Raw genomic sequence first — 14,698 nt, forward strand, 5'->3', positions numbered from 1 at the left:
TTCTTTCAACATAAAATGCTGCTTTCAGGTTCAGGAGAGTTTGGACAAGGCAATTCTCTTGAATGCTGCCTTCAGTTATTGCATGGAAAGAGGGCATTTGCATTTCTTTCACCATTGTAAAAACGGCATGGTCTGGAGAAGGCACTTTTTACAGATGTGTAAAAGGGCAGGGGCTCAAGCCCCCTTTGATGTCTATGTGTGCACGTGCCTGCCCAAGTCCAAATGTGTGTGTTTTGTTTTTGTTTTTATTTTTTTGCAGAGTGTCTGCTTTTCAGTTTTCTCTTATTTCTCTCTCTCTTTCTCACCCACCTTTCACTCTCTTGATCTGCTTCTCTCTCACAAATGAATCTGCTGTGTGACCAGGGGCAGTGCAGCACAGTCAAAACCATAGAGCCAATTATTGAACTCCGAAGAGTATATGAATGGAACAAATGGACCTGGCTGTGAGGGTCCATCTGCGGGTCCATTTTGGTTCCATTCTGTATGAATGGAGTTCAGTTTGGAGTTCAATTTACACAGAAGATTGTACTGAAGTCCAAGCCTCCAAGCCTCCAAGCTCATTGGGACCATTTCTTTAATAGTCGGGGGCCTTAGGGAGATGAAATGGTAATTTTGTGCTAATCAGTCTAAAAGCGCCTCATTTTGCACAGATGTAGCCCAAAGCATGCTCTAATGATTGGGCTAGGGCGCCCGAGTCGGCGACCTTTGGGGTCGCCACAGCGGCCAAATCAAGTTGCGCTCCCATCGGCTTTCTATACACTATACTACAGGAGGGAAAAAGAAATCTGCTTTAAGTAGCATGTGAGGGGTCTAACTAGGGGTTTGTCATGATTCTGAATCCATTGCAAGCATTTGTTTACAAACTACCGACTACAACACCTCCATCATTCGTATACTGTAGTAACAGTAACAGCATTGCTCCTCCGCTCCCCTGTCCTTGAAAGGGGATTACTCTGTGAATGGGAGGTTGAATACATCTGATAGGAGACTCACAATGTTTTGGTTTTTAGTTTTTTGCTGTACCAAAGATCCACTGTTAAACGTTTCTTTTTTTATCCAGTTAATCCAATCATGCATTTTAATTTGGTGTTGGCATTATCTATCTATCTATCTATCTATCTATCTATCTATCTATCTATCTATCTATCCCCTCTCTCTCTCTGTCTCTCTCTCTGATTATATTCTAAGTGCTCCACTTATTGCCGCTGCCGTTGTTTAAAACGACGTTCCCATGGCAGCATTTTCCCAAGAACATATCATTGTACATAGTCATGTAAAATCGATAGTCAGTTGAATGAGGCAGAATGTGGTGAGTGGGATAAAGAGAGAGAGAGAGAGAGAGAGAGAGAGAGAGAGAGAGAGAGAGAGAGAGAGAGAGAGAGAGAGAGGAAAGGACATGGTATAAAAGCAAGGCTCAATGGAGTGTGATGCACTCATAGCTTCCTGCTGGCTGTGCACACCAGCTCAGGCCGCCTGAATGTGCATGTTGTTTCACCAAAGATTAACCACTTTAATTAGTATGCCACGCTGAATGGAGGTGGTCAATGCCGTATGAAATAAGCAGTGAAATTGTGCCTGCGTGACATTGAACAAACCATAATGAGATTGCATTTCATGCTATGTGAACATGCATTTTCCCGGGCTTTTCATTGACTCGCTGTACGGTAATAAATCATACCAATCAGACAGGGGGGGGGGGGGGGACAGGGCGGTGGGATGGCCGCTGTCAGGCGTTCATTTCCAAGAAGAGTGAATGCATTTATTTTTTCTCCCCTCTCTCCTAATGGGATTGGATATGTGCATTTTTAGGGGTTCAACTGCACTACCTTTATAGTGTCGAATTTTACTTTATCATTATTATTAAGAAGTAGTTTATCTATCTATCTATCTATCTACCTACCTACCTACCTACCTACCTACCTACCTACCTACCTACCTACCTGGATGTGTGCATTTTTTAGGGGTTCAACTGCGCTACCTTTATAGTGTCGAATTTTACTAATCATTATTATTAAGAAGTAGTTTATCTATCTATCTATCTATCTACCTACCTACCTACCTACCTACCTACCTATCAATCCATCCATCCATCCACCTACCTACCTACCTACCTACCTACCTACCTACCTACCTACCTATCCATCCATCCATCCATCCATCCATCCATCCATCCATCTAAAACGGCTAGTTCCATTCCTTGATTCTGATTGGCTGGTTTCCCTTTAATTGCTGTGGTATATGAGACTATAATCCACACCTTGAATCAGTTTATAACCCAGGTGTGTTATTTCTTTCCACAGTGTTCCACAGTGCACCAATTATCTGCACCTGTGTTGTTGGCAAAAAAGCTGGGAACTACTTTCTTGTAGCTGGGAACTACTTTCTTGCAGACCTTGTAGTGAATTATTAGTTAAATAGAACAGTTTTAATCGGTACATGTCTATGATTTTTCATGTTGCCATATTGTAACTGTTTTAGAAAAGCAATAAGCCACGCGAGGCATGTGGTTACCTGTATTTTATAACGGCTGAGAGGGTTGGAGACTCTCGGCTGCGCCTTGTGTCTCACCACGCCTCTCAGCCGTTATAAAATACCAGGTAACCACATGCCTCGCGTGGCTTATTGCTTCAATCTATCTATCTATCTATCTATTCATTCTGCAGAATCACATTATCACATTCACATCAAGTTATGGCAGGACAATGTGTTAAGCAATGAATTGACCTTCTTGACCATGACAGACAGCCTGATTACAGTAGTTTCACAATTACTTTGTGGACAAATTATAAACCTTTCCCGACATTACAAATGTGTGCATATCATTGACGATTTTAGATTCCGTACATTCTTGTTTTCCAGCTCTTTGACATTGCACCCATGAGATACAATGGACAGAAATAGCAATACAACAATAGAAACTGCAGTAACAAACTATAATACAGTACAATTGCACAATGTAAGGTGCTTCTGGTTAGGTGCTGTATTCATGGGTCCTACCTACTGTATGTATATATTACCGTAGATAGGCTTGTGGGTTGTTCTCGCGAACATCGGCGTGGATGACGGGCACACATGTGATCTTTAGCGTGGACATTTAATCCCTGTTTACAATGGACCGTCGCATCTGAATGATGAAACGGGCCGCAAAGTTTGATGGGAAATGTAGTGTTTTTTCATTGTGCTTTTCACAGTCTGAATTGTGAATGTTGTTCTTGAATAGAACTTGGCTTTGATGGTTAATGCAATACAATACAGCAGAATGTTATCTCTGTATGAGCTTTTCTATAATCATTTTACAACAAAAAACGTTTTTCTTCATAAATAACTTATAGTATATACAGTGGTATGATATGGATTTTAGAAGTGTGGGTCCTCTAAATTCATGATGTCATGCGCGCACGCTGTTTTTATTGTTAATTAGTGTGTGCATATGAGGCTCGCGTGCGTGCAGCAAAATAAGTGCGAGCCCATGGCATCTCACCCCTGAATATATATAACTAGACCTTACCCGTTCGAAGATATGTGCTCCAAAATATGTCAAACGCACCCGGTGAAAGTGTGTGTGAGAGAGAGAGAGAGAGAGAGAGAGAGAGAGAGAGAGACAGAGAGAGAGAGAAACATTCCTAACTGTGAGAGAAAGGGGTGTGTGTGTGTGGGGGGCTACAGATCCCATGGCCTGGAGGAACGGACCATAACCCTGGCAACAGACAGCAGAGTTCAACAGAAGTGGTTAAGAAAACGCTAATAAACAGCTTTAATTTGGGAGAAATGAAATTCGGGCTCCGTCACCGTTGGTATAATGCTAATGGCCAATACCATGTGAACTTTGGGATCAGTTGCTGAAGCGAGTGAATAGATAAACGTAGATAAGCGTGAGCGTTAGAGCGTTAGAGCGTGAGTTTGCTCCTTTATTAGTAGGATATATAATATTTTGTCTTCAACATATTTTTTTCCCAAAATGATAATTGAAAAATAGGGGTTGTCTTATAATCAGAGTCGTACTAAATTCGGGCTAATACGGTACTCATCTAGTCTGTTCATCATAATCACTGTTAAGTAAGGCCTTCCATGCATAGATTTTCTAATAGTAAAAACCTAAACACAATGACTTCTGCAGCATTTGTGTTTCTCGGAGCAGAAAGCTTCAGCTCCCAGCTGCCAGTGTCCTTCAGCAAAATATGGTATCATCCATATTCGACAACAACGCCATCCATTGTCTTTGAGATTTATTTCCCCCCGATTCCTCCTCAAACCACTCAGCAGATGGCGCGTCTTAGAGAACGCTTTGTCTAAACAAAATGCCCCAAAATGCTATCTCTCTTAGACTGGCTCGCAGACCCGAGCTCCGGTCTCATGTGGTTGGTTGAGTAGAAGAGGATTAACAGTGACTTTCCCTGTGTTTTTAAAAGAGGCCAGTTAAGAGGATTGAGCCAGGGGTTTTACTGTATAAGGGACGGATGTGTGGGTGCAGATAGGACAGCAACTGGAGGAGATGATGTCTTCCTTTTAGCTGGGCTACGATTGGCTACAGAGATCAGAATGAGTATGCACACACACACACCTCACCACGCGCACACACGCACACGCACACGCACGCACACACACACACACACACACACACACACACACACACACACACACACACACACACACACACACACACACACACACACACACACACACACACACACAGTGGTGGGAAAAAGTACTCACATTTTTTACTAAAGTAAAAGTATCAATACTGCAATGTAGAAATACCTACACACCAAAATACCTAGAGTGGAATCCGCCAATGCATTTCAATGAAAATGGAGCGTTTTTTGCAGAAATCCTCTACTGGCAAAAAACGCTCCATTCTCATTGAAATGCATTGGCGGATTCCACTCTAGGTATTTGGTGTGAGGGCACCCTTACAAGTAAAAGTCCAGAATTCAAAATGTACTTGAGTAAAAGTACAAAAGTATTGGCATCAAAATGTACTTGAAGTAGCAAAAGTAAAAGTACAAAATGTTTGACAATAGCCGATCTACAAGCTCAAGTATACTCAAGTAAAGTACAAATACCTCAAAACTGTAACAGTACTTAACTAAATGTACTTAGTCACTTTACACCGCTGCTCACACACGCACGCACACACAGAGACGGAATGCTGAGTCAGTAGTGAACATGCACCTTTTCCCCGGAGTAAGACAGAGAATGGGAATGTAGGTAAGTTTTAGCTGTCAGTCGGTGGGTGAGTTATGTCACGGTTATGTCCATTACAGCAAGCTAGACCAGGCAGAAGTTCTGTTCAATGTACTGTAGAGGTGGTTGTCCTTGGGTGCAGGATTGAAGTGAAATGACAGTTTCCAAACAGCCTCCTCCTGGAGTTTCCAACACGGGCTGTTATGACTGTGTGACTTTGAGATTGCATAATGTCCTTTCACTTTGTGAAAGTTGCCATTGTTTGCTACCTGTGGGTTTGGACGAGTCCTGACACTGAGAATGTGAGAGGTAAACTACTGTAGCTTAAATATTAAGTTAGCAGAATAGTCAACTGAAAGAAAAATAAAGACCAGCAATGTGTCACTTTCCTGGATTTTATACTCAGGCTATCAGCATTTTATTACATTTTTAATATTTCAACACTAAAATGTTACTTTTTTGTACTTTTTGTCTCCGCCAGGCCGAAAGGCATGGCCGAAACTATGTTTTGCACCCTGTCTGTCTGTCCGTGTGTCCGCGCGTGTGCGTGTCCGTTTGTCTGTCTGTCTGTCTGTTTGTTACCAGCTAATCTCCGGCACTGTTGGCCTGGTCGCTGCCAAACTGAGCACACACACTCCCTGGATGCCAATTTAGAACCTCTGCCCTATATATTTTTCACTGTTCTAGCGACACCATGAGGCCGATTTTAGCAAAACACATTTTTTGACAGTACTCCTACATATTTTGTCCAAAAATCACACTAATCGGTAGACAGTATCTCTATAGTCATGTGAGTGAGCAACATGGATCTGTCCGATTTTCCATATTCCATCCTGATTGGCTAAGACTGGCATCCAAAGTTTGCAGGATTGCTCTGTTTTGAACAAAATGTCTCAAATCATGAACGCAGACCACGATTTTCGTGAAATTGTGCACAGTCTGCACACACATTCCCACTAGGCCGAGGAAGGAATGGCACTTGAATGATTTCATAACTCTTCAGTCTGTGAGAGTCTTCAGTTTTCCTTAATTTGTCTGTCTTTCTCCAGCTCTCTTTACAGAGGTGCCCCACGACATCACAACGCAGAGCGGTGCGGACGTGGAAATGGCCTGTTCCTTCCGCGGGGCGGGCTCTCCCTCCTACTCCCTGGAGATCCAGTGGTGGTACATGAGGAACCACAGAACCTGGCCCGACAAGCCTGCCTGGACCACCAACGAGGTGAGCCCCGCTGGGTGGAACAGCATGGGTGGTGGGGTTGATGCCGGATGCAGGGGTGTCGCACCAAAGTCTGGGCCCTGGGTACTTATAACTGTTGAAAAATAGCAGATCTACAAGCTCACAGCGCGGCACTTGGTGCCGCGCTGTGAGCTTGTAGATCTGCTATTTTTGAAAATCGTGAACATTTGTGCAAGTCTTTGAATATTTCAAATCCTTCTAAGGTTTTTTTTTTAAAACATATGTTTCTATGTCAGTGGTGCTCAAACCTTTTCATGTGAAGGACCCACACAATGATATGTATTTGGCCACAGACCCCCATCTCATAATATTTCGTTCCAGGGACCCCCCAGAAGCAAAATTTGAGTTACAAATGTTCGCTTAAAAATACATATTCAAAGATTTGCACACATTTTCACAGCTTTTCAAAAAAAAAAAATATTTTTCAATAGCTGAAATATAAAATAATTAAGGCCCCTCCACCTTGGGCCCTAGTAACTCAGTCCCACTTTCCCCCCCTTGTGACGCCCCTGGATGGAACATCATGGGTGGTGGGCTTGAGGCTGGGATGGGGTGGGGGGTGGGGGGGGGGGGGGGGGGGGGGGGGGCGGGGGGCAGTGGGGGACTGACTTTGTGGGATAAACTGTTTACATCAGCTCGTTCAGGAAGCTTAGCTCTGTCTGAATAAAGAACAGATGTCCACAACTCTTTTGCTTCCAAACAAGCTATTTTTGACGCATTCATTAATAATGCAGGGGTGGGGGAGGGGTTGTTTGTCGTTAGTTAGCTGGCTAATTAATACTATCTGAGGTGAAAGTGAGCTAAACACTATTTTAAAGGTCAGGCATATGATAGATTATTTTGTCAGATATTATAGGCCAAAGTTTTTGCTTTGTACATTAAACTAGGGATGGGACGATTTGAAAATTTCATATCACGATTATTGTTACAAAATAAATCGTGAGTTACGATATTATTGCGACAATCAAAATCCATTATATCCTTGGGCGGAACTTTTGCCAAAAAATTGCAGATCTACAAGCTCACAACGCGTCGCGACGCGTTGTGAGCAATTTTCACAATAATAACATATGTACATGTTCTAGACATTCTAATGATCACTGAAAAAAATATTACAGGCATTTTACTTATGTTTTTGTGAGGAATAGCTTCAGTGAAAAAGTGAGATGTTGTTCGTCCATGCAGACGCTGGAATGTCAACTTCTCTGGGAGGTGTGAATGTCAGCCTCTGTGGGGGGGTATTTATATGCAAATATCGTGGCCAATGGCATTGTAATACTAAACAATAGGATTTAATGCTGATGTTAATGTGAATTGTGAAAAAAGAACAGGAAAACTAATTATAACATTAAAAAAAAAAAAATGCAGGGTTAAACATGCCTTTTATCATTCAAAACTTTCCATTTCTCACAAGGTTGTCCCTCTTTCTTTCTTTCTTTCTTTCTTTTAGAATCACACAAAGTCCATTTTGGAATAAATGATGTTCACGGGGTTCATTTGTGTGGGCAGGTGTGCCTTGACCGAACCTGCTCTAGAGCCCATTTAGGCCTGAAAAAATAGCAGATATACAAGCTCACAGCGCGGCACCGAGTGCCGCACTGCGAGCTTGTAGATCTGCTATTTTTGAAAAATCGTGAAAATTAGACTTTTGACCCGATTATATAAGTGTCTTTTGAATCCTTCTAAGATTTTCTGGAAAAAACCCATGTTTCTATGTCAGCAATCTGGCCAGCCATCGTCAAAGAAAAGGCCCTTTTCACTTAACTGGAGCTCACTTAGTCTGTTCTTGAGAGACTACTATGTCAGAGGTTCTCAAACCTTTTCATGTGAAGGACCCCCAAAATGATATGTATTTGGCCACGGACCCCCATTTCAAAATATCTAGTTCCAGGGACCACCCAGAAGCAAAATTTGATTTACAAACATACGCTTTGAAAATACATATATTCAAAGATTTTCACACATTTTCACGGCTTTTTCAAAAATAGCAGATCTACAAGCTCGCAGCGCGGCACTCGGTGCCGCGCTGTGAGCTTGTATATCTGCTATTTTTCACTGGTTAAAGCATTCAATAATTCTAGGCCTAAATGGGCTAGTTTACTGTACATCAGGCAAAAGGAGACGGCCAGCACAGAAAACCCTCTGGCACGGAAAGGAGTGGATAATTGCTTATTAGCATTCTCCGGCGTTAGGAGAGCAGGTTGACTCTCTCCCCAACACGGGGGAACTCGCGCCCCCCTGTTGCGCCTCTAGACACTATAATTGGCACTGAGGAAGAAATAGATTTTCAAAAACTGTCTGCCCCATGAATAATTCAATACCTATATGCCCAAAAGAATACCTCGCTGCTTCCACACACACACACACACACATACACGCGGTTTCTTTTTCAGAGGCTGCCATGCACTGTGTAGAGTGTATGTATGTACTGTAGTACGCACGCGCGCGCGCACGCACGCACGCACGCACGCACGCACGCACGCACGCACGCACGCACGCACGCACGCACACACACACACACACTTGTGTGCACATATACTGTACACACACTTACATAACTAGGATATCGTCGGTATTGTCGGGTGGAAACCTTGTATGTCCAAGACCGTTCGTTTTGTATTTCTCATTTTCAAAATGAACTAAACTAGTGAAAATAGCAGATCTACAAGCACACAACGCCTCGCACCGCGAGGCGTTGTGTGCTTGTAGATCGGCTGTTTTCACTACTTTTGTGCGACAGCCTTGTCTGATGAAGCAGGGCTTTACTTGGTGAAAAAACGTACAAACTTGAAACTTGGAGATACGAGGTTTCTGCCCGACAGTAACGATATACTATGTACGCACAGTCACCTACATTTCTAGAGTTGAAATATACACACACACACGCACACACACACACGCACACACGCGCACACACACACACACACACACACACACACAAACCAACGCACACTGTGCTTGCTCAAAAATAGCTCAGCAGCCAAGATGTTACAGTACCAGTGGTGTACTTTGATATGGGAGCGCAGGTTGTACAGCTAAGCCGTGTTTAAAGATATCAGTAATGGCAATCTACCGAAGTCAATAAAATGTTCTGGCTTAATGTTATTTGAAAAAGCAGCTACAAGCTCAAAATGCGTTGCGTTGCGACATAGATGTAGGGCTATTTTCAGTGTGCAACACCGGTGTGCAGCTAAGTATAATTCGGCTGCAGACCGTCAGTGGCGTCAGTTCAGAAAAAGCTAAGGTATGGCAAGACACCAGTCATGTTTCCATACCTTAGCAACAGGCATGATACATTTATTTTAAGAAGTACATTTTATTTTTTTCCCCTGTTTCTATGGTTTCTTGGGCTGGATATATATGGCAGCCTGGAACGGTTGTTCAAGTGCAGCTAAACTTGCCATGTTAGTAAACGAGCCACAATTAACAATAATGAATTCCACCTGTGCAGCTGACCTGCGGAACCTGGAATATACCATTTTGTCAAGATGGGGAGAATACAAGTGTGGAGGAATTTTGCATTTGTAGTTATTTTACTGTAATTAGCACAGATAGACAAAGAGATATTAATAGTTAATATTTAAAAGTAACTTTTATTTTCCCCCCTGGACCCAGGGTATGGCAGCTGCATACCCCTGCCATACCCAATTGACGCCCCTGCAGACCGTTATGAATGTGTCATCCTTGTCTCTGTGTAGGTGGCGCCCCAGGAACAGATGTCCAAGGATGCCACGAAAATAAGTGTAAGTTTGAACTTGTATCAGCTGTCAACTTGTACAAAAAAACTAAACTAACCCTGTAAGAGCCCAAAATAGAAATACTTGAACAAAACATGTTTTGACCTGTCAGATGGTGTTGTAGGAGGTATTTGGAGAGGAAAATTTAATGTTTTTTATTTTATTTATTTTTTAAGGTTTTATAGCCATAAATCATAAATCATGCTCTAATTTACATTTGGGGGATATCTTTCACAATAATAACATATGTGCATGTTCTAGACATTCTAATGATCACCAAAAAATATATTACAGGCATTTTACTTACAGTATGTTTTTGTGAGGAATAGCTTCAGTGAAAAAGTGAGATGTTGTTCGTCCAGACTATGTGTAACGGGTAGTGTCTGTCTGCGTATTTGGTGAAGGTGTCTATGGTGCAGAAGTGATGACACGGCCACACAGGACTTGCTCTCACTCAGGTTGACTTTACTGTTTGGAGCCCCTGGTTTGAAAACATTCATACATGACACTGGTCATGGTCTGGTCAACAGCGCAGCAGCAGCATATACAGCCGTACACAAATCTGTGTAACACAGTGTGCAATTGGTTAGTATAAAGTACAAAAAGTGGTGATGCTTTTTTTTGGGATAAAATACAAATGTTGTGATACTGCAACAGTGCAACGACCAGCTTTTGTGAGATCAATTTCCAATCGTGGACCGAATACTTAATTTCTCCCCAAACCTCCCATATACGTTCTTGGTCTTACGCACCGAATATTGAATTCTTCATATGTTTTTCAAACTCTGAGAATAATAATAATTCATATGGAGGCATTGGTTTGAAATTCCTTCCCCAGCAAGCACGTCAGGACCTGGACCAATCAGTGACGTCTCGATTGGGGCCAGATCACAGCCCATATGGGGATGATCTTGACATCATTACCAGGACGTCATATGGACTTTTTAGTTTGACAGGATTATTGTTATTGTTTGTAATGTTAGTTGCGTATAAGGTTGTATTCTGGAACATATCTAACAAGTTATGATACTTATCTGGCCTAGAATATCACCTGATTTCAACCAACATAAATCCTGTCAAACTAAAAAAGTCCATATGACGTCCTGGTAATGACGTCAAGATCATCCCCATATGGGCTGTGATCTGGCCCCAATCGAGACATCACTGATTGATTGGTCCAGGTCCTGACCGTGCTTGTGTAACAGTCGTGATTGTGCGTTGTGTAACTTTTGTAGAATGGACCACAGACCAGGATTCTCAGCTCAGTGAATTTATTCTGATGAACAGAGAAACAAATCAATCACTGGTCTGCTCTGGACATATAGTATGGCTGAACACAGGCTGGAAATAGAGCAGATACAGTGAAATTAGAATACTATCTAAAGCATCATTATATGTCATAATATCTCTGTGTACATATGTATTCATATATTCATACGAAAATAATAAAATAAAATACAATTATCTCCAGAGCACAAGAAACACAACCTACCGCTCTCATATCAGGGAGAGAATAGGAAGTGAACATCATTGTCTAAAGGCAGTTGTGCCAATTGTCTTAAGGTGGCAAGACACTCTTAAGGTGGAACACTATATACATCTAATGCATGGGCAAGTGGAAGCATTATTAACCATGTTACACCTGCTGGGTTCTCTTCCCCCCCTCCTCAGGTGGTGAAAGTGGCCGGCAGCAACATCTCCCACAAGCTCCGCTTGTCCAACGTCAAGCCCTCCGACGAGGGCACGTACGAGTGCCGCGTCATCGACTTCAGCGGCAGCGTGGCGCAGCACCACCGCGTGCGCGCCTTCCTCCAGGTGGAACCCGAGAAGAGCCAGCGGGCGGGGCCGGCCGGGACGGAGGGCGAAGCCCCCCAGCCACAGGAGCAGCCCGGGCACCGGGCACCACCAGCCCACCGCCGCCACCAGACAGACGGCAGGGAGCTGAAGAGGAGATCGGCGAGCAGCGGCACTGACTGCACCGAGAGCTGCGTGCTCTAAAGTGGAGGGGGGCTCGTAGCGTCGCTTCATGTGTGCACAGATGGGGGAAGACCGAGTGCATGTTATTCCCGGTTTTATCTTTTAAGAGGAAAGGTCATTTATTTACACACACGTCATCGCAGCAGAGACCTGGGCCGTGATTGGACCTTTTGTGTGCCAACTTACAGTACATGTTTATTTATAACCTCAGTCGCTGGCCGTTTGTGTACCTTCATTATCGTCGTTGTCAGGTGGAAACCTTGCATGTCCAAAACCGTTCGTTTTCATCATCAAAAAGGAACTAGTGAAAACGGCCGATCTACAAGCGCACAACGCCTCGCACCGTGAGGCGTTGTGTGCTTGTGGATCTGCTGTTTTCACTACTTTTGCGCGACGGCTTTGTCTGATGAAGCAGGGCTTGACTTAAACGTACAAATTAGAATCTTGGAGATACGAGGTTTCTGCCCAACAGTGACGTTTATGTTTGTTTGGATCTAATGTATATTGTCGATGCCATCAAAAGGGCATGTTTATTATTGTCATTGAAAATGACTCAATGTTCTCTTTGTTGTTATGTTATGGTTATTGTTTCTGTGCTTTTCTCTTATTGCTTAGGGTTTACGCCTGTATGATTTGGATGAGTGAGAAGAATGTTTTTTTCCAGTAGTCTAGAGAAAACTGGGAGCCTAATCACATACGGTTGTACAGGACACAGCAAAACCCTGAGTGTTAAAGGCGCAATAGACAACATTCAGCCACTAGATGTTGCACTCTCAACACCTGTGTTGCATAAGGTTCCTTATATTCCTCACTCGTGTCTGTAAGGCAGTAAATATGCAGTTTGCATCAGTGTAACATGGTGGCTGCCTCCAAGGTTTTCTTTAAGGGGGAAAAGTACCTTTCCAAATGAAAACTGAAGCATGTCAATAACAGCAGACGTCAGCTTACAGAGGTAAGATTATGATGTCCTAATCATAATACATTTCTGGTTAAAGCGATATGTTTATTCTGTGTATGTATGTTTTGTTTTTTATCCATGTACTGTACACTTTAACTCTGAAAGTGTGAAAATGGACATGCGCCTCTTTTATACTCCATTGTACGATGGCGTTAATTGCAAAAAAGAACAAAAACAAGAACACAAAAGAACAAGAAAATACTCTTGAAAAAAAGAAATTATTCTGCAAGCAACACCATGCACAGGAGTATAAATTCAGAAACTTTTACACTTTAGAAGTTAAAGGAGCACTCAGGATTTGGCTGTGTACTCATAGTAGCAGAATACTGACATAGTCATGGAAGTTAGGAAGGACTTGAAGGCCCATTGATAACATTGATAACATTATTTTTTGAAACAAATGTGTTTTCAAATGGTTATCGAAGGCCTGTCACTAAAACATTATACCAAACGGCTAAAGTAATATCTTGTAAATGCTTTAAAATCTTTCCCACCATTTTTGTGCACAGTTGTAATGTTTAGTTTTTTTTAATTATATTTAATATCTGCATTTGAAAGGTGTGTCTTTCTAAATCACCCGTAGAATGTCCACAGAATACAAATGTAAAACATGTTTATACAGTATTTTGTTTTGCGTTGCAGATTTACAAAATAGCAGATCTTTCACGCTCGGCTTGAAGATTTGCTATTTTTGGCATGCGACACTGTTGTACAATGGAGTGTAAAATTAAGCAAATGCCTTCATCATGTCATGATGACTTGTAAATTGGTGTTTTATTCACCCTTGATACTGTACACTTTTATCATCATCTAAAATAAATGAATGATGTGCTACTTAACTAATTAAAGAAACACAAGTAGGTTATTCCTTCAAGGCTTTTGTCTGTATCCACTCAACTCCTGTATAGCTTTTTGCCTACACGTTTACATGAACTCTCATGTTTTCATCTCTGTATCAAGTTTATCTTCACGATCGTATTTGTTCTACAATCTAAGTGCTGCTGTTTGATATTTACTCTGTTAAATACATCCATTTTGACACGGAGAATGAAATACTGCCTTTTTTCTTCTTTGCTATGATTTTGCTATTCCACAATGATCTGTAATGCATTTATAATGAGACAGTTGGGTACAAAACAAAGACGCAGGCATTTATAGCACTGCAAGCTGATTGTTGTTTAAAAAAAAGCGAAAAGAGAATGTGAATAAAAGGGTGAAGAGGAAAGAGTCCACGTCTCAGTCTCATACATTTAATTCCTGTGATTCCTCATGCATACAAGATGCATACATTGTGAGACGTTTGCAACGCGGCTCAGTCATATCTGATCTGTCTGTGATGGAAACACATCAATATTGCAACACAATTTTGGGGAAACACAATGACCACTATGATTGCTTTGAAATTCCAGACAGACAGACAGACAGACAGACAGACAGACAGACAGACAGACAGACAGTAGGGCATTCACGAATAGTGATTATTTTTAGTATTCGAATTATTCGACCTCAAAGTATTCGAATAGTCGAATATTCGACAGGACTTGCCAAACTGTCAAATATTAAGTAAGCAAGAGGCGAACATTATATATTTATCTGTGGAACCGA

General features: G+C 42.1%; 1 protein-coding gene across 1 annotated transcript in view; it reads left to right on the top strand.

The window, feature by feature from the left end:
- vstm2lb (V-set and transmembrane domain containing 2 like b) overlaps nucleotides 1–12,156 on the top strand; it is a gene marked incomplete at both ends in the record, with an annotated part of 57,469 nt that extends 45,313 nt beyond the window's left edge. The window contains 3 exons of the mRNA XM_080728443.1: nucleotides 6,234–6,403; nucleotides 10,120–10,164; nucleotides 11,830–12,156. Of these exons, the coding sequence (XP_080584569.1) occupies nucleotides 6,234–6,403; nucleotides 10,120–10,164; nucleotides 11,830–12,156 (542 nt within the window). The remainder of the gene's footprint in view (nucleotides 1–6,233; nucleotides 6,404–10,119; nucleotides 10,165–11,829) is intronic.
- Nucleotides 12,157–14,698: the final 2,542 nt, after the last annotated feature.

This window comes from Nannobrachium achirus, assembly GCF_963921795.1.
Source record: "Nannobrachium achirus genome assembly, chromosome: 6".
Lineage (NCBI taxonomy): Eukaryota > Metazoa > Chordata > Actinopteri > Myctophiformes > Myctophidae > Nannobrachium > Nannobrachium achirus.